The sequence below is a fragment of the Corvus cornix genome, chromosome 1 (assembly GCF_000738735.6).
Source record: "Corvus cornix cornix isolate S_Up_H32 chromosome 1, ASM73873v5, whole genome shotgun sequence".
Classification (NCBI taxonomy): domain Eukaryota; kingdom Metazoa; phylum Chordata; class Aves; order Passeriformes; family Corvidae; genus Corvus; species Corvus cornix.
The window spans coordinates 103,202,930-103,223,332 of record NC_046332.1 but is presented as its reverse complement, the minus strand read 5'-3'; the positions used below and the strand labels follow the sequence as shown (position 1 = coordinate 103,223,332).

Sequence of the window (20,403 nt, the reverse complement as noted above, 5' to 3'; positions counted from 1 at the left end):
TGATTGTGGCTGCGGGAATCCAACTGTACAGATCCATTGCAGGATAAAAGCACATAGCTATGTGATCCGATAGACCTCCCTCACTCCTGGAGCACATCTGATATGTCAGGTCTACAATGTAATGGCTGGTAAGTCTTTTTTTGCTGTAGAAGTTTAAAAGCAGAGCTGTGATACTTCAGGCTGCAACTACTCACAAAATCCCTTAATTATGTCTTGGTATGGTAATGTCTTAATTCCTTTTAAATAAATTGACTCCCCAGGAAAAGGTGTTATACTGAGAATGAGCTTCATTTACAAATAAGTGAATTTCATAACAGCTTGAATGCCTTATGTTGAGCTGCTTATTTCTGATTTAACGAATAATGGAAGAACTGGAGGACACTTCATGGTGGGTTTTTTGTTTTGTTTTTTAATTGCATAATTTGATAAACCTAGTAGATTTTAATAATTATGAAATCAGAGACAAGCTCCTGTTGCCCAAATCAGTATCCCACATTTTGGAAATAAATGGGTGCAATTCACACTTCCTCAAGCCAGTTGACTAGGGCATATCTATAAAATTATGAAGATCCATTGCAATTGCAAAAAAATGGGTATTTTTGTATGGAAATTAGATTCTGAGCACCAGAAGGCAGTTATCAAAAATACCATTTGCTTGGCTGCTGTAAGCTGGCCCAGTTCCTCTCCTGCGGCTTGGATCTTGAAATGAAAGCAATACAGTTACTTCTCACACTGCTGTGGTTCCAATCAGATATGTAGCTATGCTGATTATCACTACTCAAATGTGCCTGGTTTTGATTGCCCTATTGCCCTAGGAAAATAATGCCCAGTATGTTGGTTATTCTTGTTACTGAATTTGAAGCTGCTGTAACATAGAAGCAATAGCATCCAAATTATCTCCTCTGCTATAATTGTGTAGTAGATGAGAGCCTAGTACTACTTACTGCAAAAGGGAATTTGTTCTGAAATTGACTGTAAAGTGCTATAAAAACATTCCTTTAGTAAAGAGGCAATTTTCTTTTTAAAGGACTGTGTGCAGGCTCATTCCAAATTAGCTACATTAAGATAATCACAATATTCACGAAGTAAAATAAGTGTATGTTTTGTGTACAAATGCTCAAGGGCATCCTTTTGTGTTGAAATGATGGCTGCGGGACTAGTGACTGAAAGAACTCTTTTGTTGTGGGTGGGTTTTTTGGTGTGGTTTTTTTTTTTTGGTTTTTTTTTTTTTAATTTTTACTCTGATGTTATTTATAAAGGAGCAGATCTGCAAAGCTGACTGTGTTCCTTCTTGCTTTCAGTGATGTAGAGCGATAATGTGAAGCTTTTAATTGGCCTGTAAGTTGGGACTCTGCTATGTGTGTGTTAGCTCCTTTTGCTTGCTGAAGCAGTAATAAACTCCCTAAATTGTTCTGCTTGCTCAAGTTCTCACAACTGACTAGAAGAGCCTGCAGCGCCCACAGCCTGCCTGCAGGGACCCCTGAGCCATTCCCCTCTCCTGATCCCATTTATTGGGGAAAGTTTTTTTACATCTTTATAAAGCTTTTCTACTCAAGCAAGCCTGTCGCCCTCGGTTTCTGAGCATTGCATTGAAGTGGCTGTGGTACCCAAAGATGTACTTTGAAAAGTGGTGTATGAAGTAGAAATTATGGTTGTTTTGTCTGTGTAGCATAATAAGATGTTGTTTAGAAGGTGGCAAATAAGGCTTTAAAGGTTAAAAGCAGAGAGATTTGAGGGCTCAGAAATGGTAACTTTACAGAATTAAATGTCTTTGCAGATCAGTATAGGTGGAGTGAAAAAGGGAAGAAATATTCCTTAAAGGGGGTTCAGAGACTGTCAAGTCAAAGCAGCTTTAGCCAAGGATGAGAAAGTGAGGTGATTTTCCAGTATATCATAATTATAAACTTACTGGCTTGTTATTTCTGAATGATGTAATAGTTTCAATTTATAGTTTCAAAATTATTATCAGTGATTTTTTTCTATTGAAAGAAATAGACTGAACACTTTAGAAAGAAATACATGTTGGATTTGCTGATTGTGTAAGTAGAAACAAACTGAGAATTCTTCTGTCCAAGCAGGCAATGAGCAAACTTGGGAAGATCCATTTGAAGTTAAGGTTATAGTTCTTGCACTTAAAAAAATAAAGTCATCTGCACCTTTCTACTTCTCATGGAAAACATAAAGCCAGATAGAGTTGTGAGTAATGCCACAAGATAAGCCAACTTTAGTCATAAAACAAAGGATTTCCAGTACATCATCTACATATCCTTGAATCCTTTTAGACAAAAACATACTGATGTTGTTCTAGTTTGGGTCAGGTCATTGCAAGGATATTCACATGTGCCAAATATTTTCAGATTACTTCTATGTCATGTTGGGGTGTGTGTTAAGTGTTAAGAACTAACCAGAAGTACTTTGTAAAAACATTGTCTTTGCTTTAAGGTAGTTCTGGTGTACTGACATTACTTTCTAAGTTTTTAAACTTCACTTTCACACTTTCCCTGTTTTTTAAGCAGTCAAATATCAGTGCTTATATACACCTAAAGTGTAAGGCAAGACTTGCAGAAAACACTTCAAGTTAAATTTTGCTTGTTTTTCTGATTGCCACATTCCCTTTAGCCAAATTGTTTCAATTGATCTTGCAGAGATGGTGTTAGTATTCTCTTTTAATAGCTCAAACTATTACAGTTACAAGAGAATTATTTATTGAAGAGTGTTTAACTGGGTATAACAAATTAATATTCTTTCAAGTATCCAGCTATATATATTTTGATTAAGATATGACTTGGAAGCTTAAAAATAGAGTCATATGTGTATTTTAGAATCAAATAGAACTTGATTTTATGGAAGTATGATATTGAAATATTGGTGTGCACTTTTTATGTAGGAAATCACATAAATGATCTAGAATTTTGAGGCATAAAATTCAACAGATGGTTTCTAAAAGCTCTGTATGATTTAGGATCAGTTTGGGTTTTAATTTTGTAGCTGAATAATAATCCCTCAGTGAAGTTTGAGTGATGGGGGGGGATCATAAGGAGTGATTCTTAAACTTGGAGTAAGAACAGGTTTTTCACTAGAGGATTTATTTCTAAGTTTAGGCTATTTTTATTGAATATTTTATTATTAAAATAGTACTGAAAGCTGTATATTGACATCTGGGTACTGATTAGTAACTGACATTTTTTCCATCAAATATTTCTGGACTAATTTGGTTCAAAAAGAAAAATAGACCTATTTTTGTAGTCAGCTGAGTACAAAACATGTTTCTGATTCTTGTCAGGGAGCACCTAGATAAAGCTCTATAAAACGTAAGCTGTGAAATCTTTATATTTTAGTGCTGTGTAATTCATTTGTTTGCATTGATTCTCTGTTTTCTTCTATTGGAAATCAGAGAGACTCTTAGTGTAAGGTATACTGGAGAAAATTATGCTTGCACGTCTCTTAAAATTGACAATAGTACCTAATCTAGTCAGCTAATGTAAGGAAACAAGTGCTCTTTTCTACTGTCATTTTAAGTCTGTTCTGTCTTAATACTGATGGGGAAAAAAAATCAGCAGTGGGCTTTTGTGTTGTGTTACAAACGTGCAAAATTATGATAATTCTTAGACTTATAATTAGCACAGTTGCCTCAGATCATTTCGATACTCCTGACTAGGCTGCTGTCCTGCTTAAAATATACTCCAGGACCCCGCTGCAGGTGTATTCCTAGGGTAGTAGGAGAAGAGCATCCACCTCTTGTTTCTGCCCTTCCATCTGTGCTGCAGCCTGGTCTTTTGCTCACATCTTTCTTCTGCCCCACTGGGTATCAGCAGGAACTTGTTTTTATTTTCCTGTTCTTCCTGTTGGAGACCACGCATTGACCCGGGAGAAGAGGAGGCTCAGGAGGACCTCATCACCATATTCCAGTGCTTAAAGGATGGCTACAAAGAGGATGCAAATTCTGTCCTCCAAGTAGCCACATGGAGAAAGCAAAAAGGAATGGTACCAGCAGAGGCTTTACCTCAACAAAAGAAATAATTTTTTTTTTACAGTGACAACAATAATTACTGTAACAACCTCCCAAGGGACATAGTGGAGGCCCTATCACTGCATGTTTTCAAGATGGGGTTGGACAGGATGTTAGATAATCTCATCTGGGCTCCCTCTCCCGTGGAAGGTTGGACCAGATAATCTTTTGAGGTCCTTTCCATCCTGGGCAGTGCTGTGGTTGTATGAGCCTACAACCCTGCCTCACCTTCAAAGCACAACCTCTAGAAAGCAACAAGCAGATGACGTATTTGCAGTATCAAAACTGAAGTTTCGGAGTAAGAGCTGATGTATGATTTTTGTAAGGAAAGTCCATGTATGGTTTCTCTGTGAGGCCTGGAGCTGCTCTGGGTCAGGAGCAACAGCCTCATGGCTGGCAGGGTTTGTGGCAAAGCCCATGGAAGTGTCCAAACTACCTTCCCTTGTGAATGCAGTGGATTAATGCCAGGGAGAGACTTCATGGTCCTGAAAAATATGTCTGTTTTCTGGCTGCGGGCTTCTCAAGCTTCCCAAAACAGCGAGCACATGTGGGGTGTGCGGGTTTGCTTGCAGCCAGTGTGCTGGAGCGTGCCAGCCACCTCTGACAGTAGAGTGCTGGTGGCACTTGCCCTGCCAAGGATGTCAGATCAGCCCCGGCAATCCCTCAGGAGCTTCCTGGGGCAGTTTGCCAATCAGGGGAGATGCCTGTGATGGTGGGGTGCAGGACAGGTGTGCTGAAAGCCGCAGGGCTGCAGGAACCAGTGTGCTGGATGTGGCAGATGGCATTCTGTTGGAGGGGGTAAGGTTTTGAAGGGAGGCAAGAGCTCGTGCTGAGAAGTGGGGAGGTATGGGGCATGCCAGAGAAGGGGCAATATATGCATAGGCAGGACCTGAAGGCAGGGAGCTGGTTTTGGCATAACTTGAATTATTTCAAAGAAAAAGGGTGAAGGTAGGGAGAGGACATCTTTTTTTCTTGTTCTGTTTTTAATCATAAGACAAGAAAACTGCTTAGAAAGAGGAGAAACTGCAGAACTCAGCATTCTGGTACTCTCTGCAACCAAACTCCATAAAAGTGGAAACAGGTAATGATCCTAGTAACACTGAAGTGTCTTCTCAGAAGCATTGTATATGTACTTGTATTGCTCAGGTGTATATAAATACAACTTTTTTTCTTTGCTAAATAAAGTCTAAAAGTAAGCACAGGGTAACACTCACCACCACTGAAACTTAATGTGTGTATTGTTCTTTACACATCAAAATTCTTAACATGGCTCTAACATGCTCAGTGCTGCTCATTTGGGCAATTCCCAGTCTGCCTTGCACAAGGAGGTTGTGGTAGTGGTTTTTCCACTGGTATTTGAGAGAACCTTCCTGCCTGTAACACTGTTTCCAAGCCAGGATGCTCACCAATTTTCAAGGTTAGATAAGCCTGCCATGAGATCGCCAATGAATAAACAAGCACAAGAGGTGTTTGAAAAGACAGATGTTCACACAGCACTGTTTATCACTCTGCTTATAGAAAACTCTTCCAGTTTTCATGGTTTTTGTTTTTCAATTTCTGTCCTCCCCCTTTGACCATATATATGTATGTGGGAGGAATCTTATCTATCTAGTCACACACAAATCTTTTTTAAAATCTTGCTGTTTACTCTTGATGCTGTGAATCAATCTAAAATGGCCAAGACAAATAAATGTAAGAGCTAATCCAGTCTTTGGCTCTTCGTATAACAGTCAACACTTCCGACAGAAAGTGTTGACTGCCATCAAGAAAAGTAATCTTGCATTAATGATGTGCTCACTATATGAGGTATATATATTTTTGTCTAGAAAGACAGTATTTACAGAGTGCTACTCACTGATTCTTCTGTAGAAGTTAGCTTTGTATAAATCACAACAATCGACCTATTAATTTTTTACGAAGTATGGAAAGTGTTTAGAAAAAACCTGCATCCACTTCCAGTGAGAGGAAGGAAGCTCAGTTGCCAGCATCACTAGCTGGAGATGTCTTTGTCCAAAGTAATTTTGAGTGCAACTGGATCACCTCTATTCATACACTTTTTATATTCATGAGAGGAGGGAAACATATATGATCTCTTCAAATAGTGTTTAGGAGTGTTGTCTTTGAGGTTATCATGTTATTTGTTTAAGTGATTGTCAGAAACATCCTTAAGAGCTCCTTTTCAGCACAGAGAAGGAAATCATTGTGGCTTGTCTGCGGCAGTGGCAGTTATAGACAAGACTCAGGAGAGGCTGTACTTTACTTTTTATTCAAAACAAACCCTGCAGAGTGTTTTCTGAAAACAACTCTTAGTGCTGGCTGTGGTATTACAGTTGAAAAGAAGAATTATATTATTTCCCTGCTGTTGTTTTTCTCAGCTGCACTGTGCAGGATATTGACTCCCGTATGGTTAGATCTTTATGATATTAATAATGAGAGTTGTTTGCAAAGCAGGCTGATTTCATTTTCACCTTGACTGCTTCCTATTTTCAAACTGAAACCTTTCAGATTTCCTTCTGGCTCTTCCTTTATCAATTTCAGAACTTACTGTGCGTGTTTGTATTGGGTTGTCCTATTTTGTTTTCATTAATATGTGGATCTTTAACTGGCTTTTGATAGACCTATCACCTTGGACTTTTAGAGTTGCAGATTTTATTAGGCAAGTAGCCCTGATCTTTTAGCTGAACTGCCATGATGGATTACATAGGGTAGGAATCTGTCCTTCAGCAAACGTGTGTTCAAAAGACTCTTCATCCTAAGTCTTGTTTTTTAAGGTAGCAAAATAAAAATACTTCTATTTCATCACTCAAAACCTGATGATTCTCATTGACATTCCAACCTTTAGCTTGGGGAAATGTTGATAAGCAATATGACCAATAACTTAGGAAGAACGTGAGAGGTTAATACAAAGTGAGGTGGAGAAACCCTAAACATAGCTGTGTAGGTTTAATGTTTTCTTTTCCCTGAAATTGTTTTTATCTGATCACTTCTCACTCATTAAGCAGGAGTGGCTGCTGGTTTCTTGGGATGTGCATTATGGAGCAGAAATAACTTTTCCTTCCCTTCTGTTAGCAGCAGGTGGCCCCTGTGCAGTGAGCAAATAGATGGTTTGCTGGCTTCTGGTTACTTGTGCACCAGCAGCTGTTTCTGTGTGTTAAAATTGTTTATTTATGAGCATCTTTTATGTATAAAATATTTGACCCAGCATGATCATAGGCGTGGGTGATGGGCATGTGTTGTTTATTAAAAGAGAAATAGAAGAATGTAGTAATACCAGTTTTAAACACTTTAATTTAGTGATTCCTGGAATCCAGGAGTGGAAAAGAGCATGCAGGTTTCTGTTACAGTAAAAGGGATGAAAAATTAAAAAAATAGCCTGGGAGAAGGTCAGTATTTTTTGGTCCTGTGCTTTTACAGGATTGTTCAGTGATGGTGTGCAGCCTGTACTCTCTATGTACAGTGAAGGAGGTCCTGGGCTGTGAGTAACAGAGATGTGGAGTTGAGCCTTTTAATGGTTCTCTCAATGTGAAACAAAGGAATAATTCAGAGTTTTGTGCATCAGCAATAGTGCAGCACAGTTTTTGTGCTCTCTCCCCCAGCACTGCAGAGTGGACATAGCAGTCCCGTGCCAGTAGGGTGGTCAGCTGAATCCAGGGATCCAGCTGGGGTGAGCAGGAGTTGAGCTGGAGATGGGGCTACCAGCAGCTTAGTCCAGAGGCACAGCCAATCTCCAACCTCAGTTTGGATCTGACCATATGGCATTGGCCCCTTCTCCATGCCAGAGGTGTCTTCAAGGGAGTGGTCTCCTGGGTAAAACCCCTCTTAATAAAAGAGTTAATGTGGAGGGCAGACGGGGGCAAGGTAATTGCAGTGGTTACCCAAAACTCTTGTGCTGTCTGGTAGATCTGTTAGTGTGTGTGTGGTCAGGGTGCTTGGACCTTGGTGTCTGTGGGGACTCCTGAGATCTTGGTGTGTTCCGGTTTTTGTTTTGCTTGCAAATTCCTTTGGATTAACCCCTTCTGTTGCCCAGTGTCTGTGCAGTTTGTAAACATACAAATTTGTAATTAAGGGGTTTCCAAGTAGTTTTTGATACCTTTAGCAACTATTTATCACTTGTAATTTAGTTTAGATTGCATAATTCATGGAAAATTATTTCGGTCACTCATACGAAACTTAACTGCTACAGTCCATTTATTTTTGAGATAGAACATAGCAATAGGACATGTTTATATGTGGTAAATCCTAAATAACTATATTGCAAACAGCAAAAAAAAAGTGTTGAAAAGACAGTCTAACTTGAATAAGCTTGGTAGATTCCTGGAAGATAGAAAAAGTTAGTCCATTGATAATTGTATGGTATTTCCATAATTGTGTTGCACACTTGCACCAGTTTATCCCCGAGGTATAGCTGAGAAGATATTTTTAAAATAAAAGCTTCTTTAGTTTTGTAGGATCCAGACTAGGAATTGTTTTAAATAATTGAGGATGTATAGTACGAGGAAAGTTTTTTATGTGTCTCTACTCTGTAGCTGTAATGTCAGCTCTGGCAGCCCGAGAGGTGAATGGTCTCACTGGAAACCACAGTGAGATGTTAAGGGCAAAGATAAGGAGTAAACTGTAAGTAGATACTCAGACGCTGAATTACTGCACAGCAAGATATAATGGTGCAAATGTCAAGAGCTGAAGTACTGTATGTAAAACTAGAATTTTCTTATTGGTTTTGTGACATGAAAAGAAAAATAATCAGGAAAGAACATAGTTTGGGATTTAAAGTTGACATGGGGGCAGGAAAAGGTGATGAGACAGGTTGTTGCAAGAATTAAACCAGGATTATTTTGCTATTTTTTGGTGCAAAGTTTTAAGCATTTGACTGTAAATTCCTAGATTTTGGTGCCAAATAAATCTATATTTGTTTTATTTGCACAATCAGTCAGGTTAAATTTTCTGCCAATAATTGCTTTATTAAAACCACAACTGCAACACATCAGAAAAGAGAGAGAAGGAAGAACAAAGAATAAGAGAAAATTAAAAAGTAAATTTTAAATAGAAAATACCAGCTAACCCATGTACAGGCTAATTGTAGACTTGCGAAGTCTAAACACACATTAGAAGGAATTAAGCCAACTGTCCTCTATCTTCCAGAATGTATAATTACGTTGTATTACAAGTAAATAATTTAATTGCGAAATCATCATTCAAGTGTTTTCAAAATGAATTAGAACAAAGTATTGCCTGCCAAGAGCATGCAACCTTCAATTCCTCGCGTTCATCACGCGTTTATTGAAGAGCTTTTTTTATCCCCACGAACTCATCCACACCACGTGTTACTAGACTATGTCATAGCATTAGAAATCTGTGTGCCAAAAAAGAGTCAGGCTGCGTGATTAGATTTGGTGGATTCAGTGTGGCATCTCACACAGGAGAAAGCTGAGTGGCAATTCAGCCATCATCAACCTTAATACTTTTATGCTGCTATTCACTTGTGCAAATAATTATCTTTGTTTCCTTTTAGAGCTTGGTATGTTTCATGCAAATACTTTTTTTCAAACTCATCTGTCAGCCTCCACTTTTTTAGCTAAACAGTGATGTTTTGATAAACTGCAAGCTCTCAGTTTCTAGACTGCTTTTTATAAATAACCTAAAAGACATTACCACTGAAAATTATTCTGCCATCACTGTTGGTCAGTTTATCTTGGCAGTTTAACATTGTGACACTGCATTAAGCTGCTTTGGCAGTTCTCATATGTTGTCTCTGCCTTTCTTTAAGCCTGTCAGTTTAAATGTCAGGCAGTTAAATAAATGCTCTGAATATCAGTATAGCATAACCTCATATGTATTTTTCCTGAAATATTTAACGTGCGTGTTTAAATCTGTTTTTTGACTAATCTATATACTGTCATTTTTTTTGGTTACCTTTATTCTAGGTGAATTATTCAAAATGTGCAGAAGATAGAAATCTTTCTCGGAACTATTTTCTCGGAGGTTATTAAAAAACATAATATGCAGATTTCTGTATTTGTTGTTTTTAGAAACTTCCATGACTTTTGATAGCTTTTCTTGAGTTCTTGTGGGTTTCCTTTTTACCCAAGGCCATCATGCTGTGAGTAGCTGGGGCCTTGAAGATAGAAAGCCTTTATTGATGTAGGGCACCATATACTTAATATGCTGTATTTCTTGAGGCATGCAAATGAATAAGGATTTTGCTGCAGGTTTTAAGTATCTTGCTACAATTTCAAGAACTCAGTTGTCTGTATTTCTTCAAAAAGAAATTAAATGTAGAGGATCACACCTATTTGTCTGTCCATCCTTTCTTCTCACCAATAATTAACTGTTGAAGCCATCAATCACCTTCAACCAACTTTGTCATAAATGATAGTCTAAAGGGTGCTTTGTTCCTGCAAAGATGATGAAACCAGGTGATGCCACGGGACACATTAAAAGCTCACCCCTGTATTACATGGCCTAAAATTTAACACTTTCAGGAGGGAATTGTTTAAGAATGACCCTGACTTCTGGGAACATTTCATCAGAGAATTTGGTGTCAAGTTACAGCCCTTTAAGAAATGAGACTTTTCAGTGCCCTGTAGAGGGTTTTTTTTGAAGACATTTGTTTGAAGAATTTAGATTATCGGAAAAATAAGATTCTGTAGGCCAGATTTCTAGCTCTGTCCTTACATATGAATGAGAAAGGAAAGTTGCTTTGCAAAGTGCTAGAAAATTGTGTGAAAGAGTATACAGAGGCAGAAGGAATAAAGTAATAAAATAATTTTGCCTTTTCTCATACTGTGGTGGAAGACCCATTAGCATCTTAAGACCCTCATAATAGATGTCTGTCATTTTGGACAAATATAAGCCACTTTTTTTTTTTCCTTAAAACATTTAAAATCACTTTCTGCTTGTTTTTGTGCCCAGAAAGCATCTGGACACTGATGTTGAATTACTGACTCTAGCATTTATATGCCAGCTTTGGACTTTGTTCTGAATCAAGTCAGTCTTCTCCAGATGGCTGAAGGATCAACAGAAATACTCCAAGAAATGTCATTCTATAAGTACCTGTATTTTCTTAAAAAACAGTGTGCTGGGCCAGTGCCTCTGGTCTCTGAAATAAATTCAGGTAACAGTGAAAAGAAACCACTGTGCCTATAGAGTGCATGTGTATGTGCAAGGGCCTGTTTGTGCCTAAGGGCTCTAAAATGCTCGTGCCATGGGAATACCAGCTGAGTCTCCATAGTTCTCCCGTGGTGCCTGCAGTGGCTCCTCCTGCACAGGACTTCCCTTGAGCGAGGGCAGAGGCAGACCTGTCACAGCAGTGAAAACTGCACGTTGTTGACTGTAATATTAACTCTATCTCTTGACTTGTTTCTCTGTGGGCCACGAAGGTCACAAAAGAGGATAGGAGACACCAGTGCAAACTGGAGTTTCCCTTCATCCTGTGTAGTTTTGCCACACATCACCGTGAAAGTTTAGATGAACTTTGGCAGAAAATACTGAATACAGGATCTGATCTCTGTGCTAAGAGCTCCTTACTGCAAAGCTTAGTGACCCTCTATGTTTTAATTGGCCTCTTTGTGTTGGCCTAAGTGCGCTGTCAATCCTGGATTCAGTGTATGTTTTCATCATAGCATATCATTTAAGTACTTTGCATACAGCTTAGTCACTTTGTATTCTGATTTATCCTTTAATTTTATAGATTTTTGTAAATATTTGTAAATGCTCCAAATTCTTACCCAGAAAAAAACCCAACCTTCTTTTTGAGACTTGAAAAGTCGGTGGATGCATAATCCACTCATCTCTCTTGTGTAGAAAAGTTTGGGTTTGGTAAAGTATCTTTATTATTCTGTAGGTTAAGAGCTCCATGAATAATGTGATTTGTGTTCTGAGTTTGCATAAATAACTCATACAATTTCTAGCTGGAACTCAGTGAATAACCCTCTGAGAAATTACAGATTAAACAAAGATTTATCTTTTGCAGTGATAAAAAGGCAGACTTAATCTTTTTTGCATTTGTTGAGGTATTGAATCTCCAAATAAATTTCACTTAAGAACATCGGTTCACGTAACTCTTTCAAGGGATGCAGAAATATTCAGCCTTATTTTGTGCATCAGTCCATCTCCATGCTGTCTCCTGCCCTTGAAAAATAATCTTCCAAGTGCTACCCTAATAGATCCAAGGTCTTCTGTTTCCACGAAATCCAAACATTGTCAGAATGGAGCAGGATTTAGGCACGGGTGGTGGGACCCCAGCATGTCTCAGTTCTCACTGTTCCCTCACTGACCTGGACTCCTTCAAGAGACTGCACCAGCCCCATGCATAAATGAGGGTGCCTGGGTCAGTGTTAAGGCAGTCTCCACTTTGGGGTATTTCCTAGACTTCTAGAAGCTCTAAGTAATTCAGACTCTTTAATACAGTTCCAGGGTTGAATGAGGTCCTTGCTTTTGGAGCCTTGCCCTTCAGGGGGCTTGATTGGTTTCTAACAGAGACAATTAACACTTTCTGTGCACAGTGGCCAATATTAAATAGTTTGACCAAGAACAGTCATAATAAATTATCATACAGAGATGCATACATTATGTACAAAAGGATGTATGTAAATGTAATATTTTTGTTCTCTCTCTGGGGCAGTGAGGTTGCCAGCACAGGGTCAGGTCTCAGCAGTGTCTTGTAGGTGGACTTGCATGCACTGAAAGTTTTGTGCTTGGAATTCCTTGAGAGTCAGAAGCTGACAGCTAAAGGACAGGTAGAAAAGTAAGCAGAAGTCCCAACAAGGACACGTTAGGCTCTTGATGGAAGACCTAGAATGATGAGATCTCAGATGAGATTGCCTGCATAAACGCCAGAGTGAAAAGTTCATGTTCTGGATTTAAAAGTGTATTTGGATACCACCATTAAATTATATGCTTTATTAAGAATTACCTGTAAGGGCCAAGACTGGGGGATGCAAAAGCAGGAGCTGTGGGGGATATGCTTTGATGAATTGACCATAAACGTAGTTAAAACTGTATGTACTTGCATAACTTTATAAATATGAGCTATCGGTGTAGTACATCTACTAAAGAGCAAGAAAAAATGTTAAAGACACACATTGAATTGTTAGAGCTTTTCTTCCCTGTGAAGACTTACTGTGCATGTTCCCAGAATAAATTGTTTTGATTTTGATAGTCAATGGGTGTTCTCCCTGAAGTAAATAACTGGGAAATAATAATTAGTGTGAAGCGCAGCAAAAGCAATATTTTAACTGTTGCTCCTAAGCATAGCCAAGTCCACAGAGGATGAATTTCACTTGATCATGTGTGCTGTGGATTAATCAGCTTTGCTTCTTTTTATTTTGGAAGCTTTTGCCACATCATAGGGAAAATGTGTTTTCTACCTCTGATGCTGGTAGCTGCTTCTATTTGGAATAATACACTGTTTCAGCAATGTACAAGGTGTGGGTAGACCAAAGTGGAGGTTATTTACGTTAGTTCTTGATAGCTGCATGTCATGTTAGTAAGTCATCAGCACTTTTTTTTATAGAGAGATATATATAAATGGAAAATTGCAGATGGATTCTTCTTTTGTTAAATGCTTTATATTCACTTTGCTCACCACAAAAAACAGAACAGAAACATCCTGAAACTTTCTCCAAATCTTCAGTCATGGAGGAGAGAGTATAGTGGTAGATGACAGTAATGTTAAAAACTTAATTTTAGTATCTAGAGAAAAAAAATTTAGACCTGCTGTGGTAATAAAGAATATGCTGACAATACCTCATGCCTCCATAAGCATTGTTAGGAGACGAGTGTGTTTTCTTGGTTCTCTAACTGTACCTTTGCTGCAACTCAGAATAAATCCCAAAGCACCAGTATCTCTTTTGCAGTTTCTATTAAATTAGACTTGCAATGAAAACAAAGCTAGTAAAAGGAATCTGCAGAACTACCCCTGTACATACACATGCAGTGATAAGTTTAAGGTTTATGCTGTGCTGTACAAATTGTCGCCTCTGAAATGCTCATTCACCAAACCTCTGTCTTCCAAGTGTGAGCCCTTTATTTGGAGATTTGTTTTGTTTTATGGTTTCTTCTGTGACTAGTCTTAATTTTTTTTAATGATAGTTTATGAGACCATACTGACATACCCTTGTTATTTTTATTTCAGGCTCCAAAAGAAAACTTTCTGGCTGAAGTTGGTTTAGAAGCAAGCTGTAGTTTTGTCATGCTTTCGTTTGCATACCTAGACATAGAGGTTAATTAGGAGTTTGATTATAGGACTTTTTTTTTTTAATCTTTATTGGCTGGCCCATCTGCAGGCAGTTTCTTTGCTGTAGAGATCCATGGCCTGCAAAAAGGCCACAGTGGAAGGCAGGGTGTACAGAGGCTGCCGGGGCTTCCTCCAAAATGCTGTCCTGTGACCCTTGAGTCAGCTGGAATTAGAGATTTGCAGCTGCCATGGACTGGTGCTGTAAAAAGGAGCTCTGGTAACACAATAATGGCCTTCAGCAGTGCCCTTTAGTGCCTTGAGCTGGGCAGCTTCACATGCTCCAGGTAGCTGCCACAGTGAGAAAATCATTCCAACTTCCCTCTTCGCCATGTAGCAAAATTTTAGTGCTGGGTGCTGGTGTGGGGGCTGTGGGGGTGTCTGGCCTGCGGCAGGAGGCAGGACAGCCACCCACTGCAGAGAGGAAGGTGACTGGGGTCACACACCAAAGAGCCTGAGCATGAAGATGGGAGCTCAGCCCCGTGTGCTCCAAGTTACCTGGGTGCTCACGTTGGGGAAGCTCTGTTTTCTACAGATAGTATTTGCAAGTACTGGCTCCTGCACCTTTGGTTTTAAATTTGCAGCATGAGGTGCTGCTGTGAAGGTTTGATCAAGGGGTCAGCAGGGAACCAACCTGCAGGAGAATGAACTGTGGTGCACCTCAGCTGTGGTCAGCTCCTCGCCTGCCTGAGGGCTGTGCAAGGCTTCCACTGAAGCTCTTCCTACCTGATATGGGAAAGCAGCTCAGTGCTCCCTTCGCTTTTGCTGTCTTTATGCACTTCAGCTATCACTGGAGAGTGCAACACAGCAGTGACATTTGTAAAGCCACCAAAGCACAAGATCACTATTCAGTGCCATACACTAGCAAAGCCAATTAACTTGAACAGGAAGTGGGGTTTAATGTGCATTTGGGAATTACAAGCTAGCTGGAGGTGGGAGAAATGGATACTTACGTTTCCCATCTGGTCTTCTCATGCTAAAAAGATCTGAATTTCTCATCGAGATGCTAGTTTTTTCACTAAGTTCTGGTTATCTAATAATCAATTTATAACATCAGCAGATGCTGATACATAGATATGTATTGTCAGTCCAGAAACACTTTTAGTTAGGAATTGAATTGTGCTAGACTACACTATACACATAAATACAGCTATAAATGTTCATGTGTGTTAAATCTGTGAGAAAGACACTGTCAAGCACTGGTTAAGCCTCTGGACTCCTTTCTGCCTGAGAGATTACAGAAGGACATTAATAAAACATCAGTGTAGAACACACATTGGACACAGTGCTGCTGACTACATCAATAGATCCAAAACTTCTTTCTTGTTCATTTTGGTAACAAAAATTGTTACCAATAAATTGAATTTCTTTAATTTTGATGTGTATGTTCCTAAAAAGGAGGCTGTTCAGAATTTTCTGTGATGGAAGAACAAAGTTATCTGATCCTAAAAAGTTTCCTTTAGATAATTTGGGAAAATAACTGTGACTTGAGGCTTATTGTCTTACACTGAGGCTTTTTCTTGCAAAACTCAAAGTAAAGTGAACCAGACAAGCAGTGTCTACAGTATTTTTAGCTACTCTTCTTCCAAAAAATAAATTTTCCATTCAATATGATAGTACATAAGTGATAAGACCTTTTTTGTTATTTTCAGACTGGGGGGGGATAAACATGGGCTTCCTGATTTTAACAAGATATTTCCATATTTTCTGTTTTAACAGAGTCATTCTGCTGAAGTCAGTGAAACTAGTCTGTGCAAGTTTATCAATGCAAAATTGTATATACAAGTTGGAACTATTGCTGATTCAGGAGATATGCAGTGAGTGAGAAAAAGAAGAAAAGTATTTCAGTCATGGAAAAAAATTGTATATTTGAAATGTTTAAAGTTTTGGGGTTGATGGGTTTGCTTATTGCTTTAGTATAAAATTTCCAGCTAGTGCCACCTTGGCAAACCCTAGAAGTTTCAAAATGTTAGTTGTGACTTAGAAACAGTAGTTGTGTTTTGTTTTGGTTTTTTTTTTTTATCCTTTCCAGAATGCCCAGTGTTTTCTTTCAGAAAGTTGCTGGACAGGCTATAGAAGGGAAGATCTTACCTACAGATGCCAAATGGGTCTGGGGTCTAGTGGTGCTTAAAAATACAGCTGTAAACGTTCATGTGTGTTAAATCTGTGAGAAAGACACTGCCAAGCACTGGTTAAGCCTCTGGACTCCTTTCTGCCTGAGAGGTTACAGAAGCACATGAATAAAACATCAGTGTAAAACACATTGGACACAGTGCTACTGCTTGGTATGGGCTATGTGGGAGGCTGTCTAGCAGGGACCTGTTCAGTAAACTAACTAAATAATAACACTAGATTAATTATCTAGTGTTTTCATAAGTAAAAACGTTCTGCTAATGTATCTTACCATTCTCTGAGTGCTACTGAGGTGCATCTGCTGTGTCTGTTTGATACTGGAGTCTCCTTGGGGCACTGTTAGGGCTGCACACACATTTGTACACAACCCCATGTGGTTGATTAGGTGTCTGTGGGCTCATGCAAAACTGAGAAGATCTGCCATTTATATTTTAGCAATTTTTTCCTCCCCGTGCAGTAATTAAGATTTTTCTATTAATATATGTGTTGATAAAATGACCTATATATACTCTCTGTATAATTCCACAGTTATTTGGCCAGCATTTTGGAGCAATTTCACCCTAAACTTAAATAAATGTACAAGTAGTATATATTTAGCTACTGCATTCTTTGTGTAAGTATGTTTTACAGCTAAAGTTCTTGATTCAAATGGATAATTTGAAAATCCAGGATGGGGACCAGGAGCGTAAGGCAGGTGTCCTAGTTGTTTAACCAGAGCGTGCAGTCCCTGACAGCTTCTCTGTTCTATCTGCCAGGCCATCTCTCAGACAATTAGCCTGGGGTTCTGAAATGTCACTCTTTGGCAACTGTTTGCCTTTAATGACTTCATCCACTTAACATCTTTATAACAACAAATAAATATCCTGGTATTTTAATTAGGCATAATGGAAAATACTCCTTTTTCTTTTCTGGTTATATTTGAAATCCAGCCTGGCGAATTAAGTAGCTGAAAGTGGGAAAATTCTGATTCTTTGTATTAAGATTTTTGAATGCAATAGAATAAAGAGCTTTTTTAATTAAAGAAAATGTAGAAAAAGACCATTATCAAAAAGGACAATAATCCACCAAATCTTACTGAACCTACCTGCAAAAGCCTTGTGGTGTTCACATGTTGCCTCTACCTGAAAGCCTCTCAGCTATATAATAATTAAAATTTAGAAAAGTGCTTCTTAAAATTTAGAAAGTGTCATCCAGGTACAGTCACATGTAACCTTTTTTCCCCCTCAAAGTATAGTTAGTAGCTGAAAACTTGAACATTTCTTCATTCAGAAATACCCAGAGGGAAACAGTGACAGGTGGAAAACAGCTGTTCATTATCGTCTCAAAGAACAGTCCCAAGGGAGAGAAAGCAGGTTTTTAGGGAGCAAAACCTTGTTTTTGTAGATGAAGGTTACATTTTTTGAAACAACAGAGTTTGCCAGCAAACAGTGGGTATAAGTGCAGTGGTGTCTCAGGATCATCTGGTCCCACGCAAGGCCACCATGGGCAGAACTGCATCCAAACTGGGAATGCAGCAACATCAGCGTAGGTGACACACACTGTGGCACAGCTCCAAAAGTGTTGGACAATGTCAGGTAGAATGGACAAAACTCTAAATGTGTTGAATGTGGTCATGCAGGAGGGCCAGAGGTCTCTGTGTGGAACACTGTTATGTAGAACTGGTCTCAGATGCCCAGCTTACTCTTCTTGTGTCAGGATGCCCGACAAGGGCTTCAATATCTGCTGTGTATAAATATATTGTGAAACCAAATACCATGGGGTATTAGAGAGGACAGAAGGGGTGGGGGTTCAACAACAAAGTAGAAAAAAAAAATTAATAGGACCTTACCTGTTGACAATTACTCAGGTGTGAATTTCAGGAGAGAAGATGCCCAAGCAGCCTGTTGATCCTTTTGAAATGTAGTCTCAGCTTCCAATAACCTGATTGTCCTGCTCGAGTACTTGTCTTCTCACCAAAAACAGGATATGGATTTCAAAAGACAGAGCTTGCCTTGTGTCTCATCATCAGAGGACAGCCTTCCTCTGTCTTGAGCAACCACCAAGAGTATGCTCCAAGCAGTATGTGGAGCAGTGCAGTGTGTGGACACATTCTGGCACTGTTTCATCAGTCTGAATAGGTTTACCTTGCCCATAAAAAAGTGTCGAAGCAGTGATTAAAATGTTGGGTTTTACATCTGTGAATATTTAATTTCAAATAACATGAAAGTATTGAAGGAATCCTGCAGCATTAGCTGTTATATTATTGCTGCAGGTCTGCTGCTGACATTTGAACTCGTTTTACATTACGGTCTTTTTCTTTAGAAATGCTCATTGTAACAAAGTCCCAGATGAACAGCTGGCCCTCCTCAATCAAAAAAATGAGGCACAATCTCAAGGAATTGGCCCAGTGCCTAAGTGCATACCTTTGAGAGTGGAGACTGTGCAAAGGAGACTTTTGGGGAGGGCCAAGAGGTAGAATAAGAAGTAGCAGCAGTTTGTGCGTGTGCATTTCCTAAGAGTAAAATCTTTGATGTTATTATTGCAGTTTCCTTATTCCTCTGCAAGTCTGGGAATAAAGGTTTATTAGAGAATTTTCTGCCATTATCCCCTTGTATTCATTACTCTGGTTGGCAGAAGAACAACCAGCCTGCATCTATGTCCTGACTCTAAACATGTTGTTAGCTGTTACGTGCCTCTTTAAGTGGGGGATCAGAGGCTTAGCTGTAAATATGAGGAAAGCTCAGGATAAAGCTGCGTATACAGACTTAACCTGAGGTCACTTAGCTCAGTGAGAGCGATTTTGCCGTGGGGTTTTGTTGTTCATTCAGACCTTCTCCTGCCCTCTGCTGGCAGTTCCTTGTTATGGGACACGAATGCGCTTACCCTATTCCCGGGATAGTTACCTGCGCCAGCTTGCTGCTTGCAGTCTCCTTTGACAAACGGAATTTGAATTCATTAATGAAATTTCTTGCCACAGGTAACTGCTGTGCCCACTGCATTTATAATGTCTTATGAATGTTATATGAAGATGCATAAAGTACAGTAGTTTTGGCCTTTGAAAATCATCTTAATGTACAAGCTATCACCCAGGGATCAGTTATTCTGTCCTTCAAAACTGTATTTAGTTTCTGAAGGCAGGCAAGTTTCTGATTTTTGTCAGGCATGCTGATTTGCAAAGTCAAGTACTTGAGTTAAGAAATGCCAGTATTGAGGGTGGCAGTGCTATTTTAGTGCTACTCTTGCCATCCTGTGTTTGATGCCTGGAGGTATTAGAATGTACTTTTCCTCCACTGTTTTGGGGGGGGTGTTCATGTTGGTTTTTTGCATATTTAATGAGCGGTAATTCCGTGTATTTGTAGTTTCACCTGTGATGTAGCCAGGTCTGGAGTGCTGTTCTCTAAAAAGCCTTCGGGTATAACTCTGTCTACTTCTCAGTTTCAGAAAGAAATGAAGCAAGAAGCACTAATAACTTTGAACTTGGTTCAACTCTTATGCACTGAATGAGTAAGCAAAGTGATCTAAAAGGAAAAAAAAATGTATGTAAAGAGCAGGCAAAATAAAGAATATACAGACTGCTTCAATTTGGATACATTCTCGTTTCTTAAGTATGTTATATTACAGCCTTGATCATCTTTTAGTATTTTCTGAATTGGGTTGAGATATTCAATTGCTTGAGAAAGCCAACCTGAAAAATTGTGCATCAGCTTTGGATAACAATGGCAGTTGTGAGCAAGGCTTTTAGATCCACTTCTACCAGTTGTGTTCATGAAGCAATTAAAATAGAGATGAGTTAGCTGAGATTTTATTGATAGGCATAATGGGATGTATTTTTGCTGATGGGTTTCTGAGATAGTTACTGTAAGCAGGACAGTGATGAGAATCAGTGCAGGATTTTGTGAACGTAGTTCTTGGACATGAATTCTCTTGCTGTAACTCTCTTATCCCTCCTACTTATCCCCAGTCTAGTTTCTGTACTTTAGGTTCCACCTCTCCATCTAAGTTACATCCTTTGCCACAGAAGACCTTAAATCATGCCTCTGCTTGGTTCTTT

At 39.0% G+C, this 20,403-nt stretch overlaps 1 protein-coding gene across 3 annotated transcripts in view; it reads left to right on the top strand.

The window, feature by feature from the left end:
* The window catches only part of MAP7D2 (MAP7 domain containing 2), an 82,245-nt gene that overhangs the window by 23,806 nt on the left and 38,036 nt on the right, over window positions 1–20,403 (top strand). The window contains exon 1 of one of the 3 annotated variants that reach the window (XM_019282971.1): window positions 107–128. The exons of the other annotated variants lie outside the window; for them this stretch is intronic. Within the exon in view, the coding sequence (XP_019138516.1) occupies window positions 122–128 (7 nt within the window). The 5' untranslated portion in view covers window positions 107–121. Of the gene's footprint in view, window positions 1–106; window positions 129–20,403 lie in introns of those variants that run through there. 3 annotated transcript variants of the gene reach the window in all.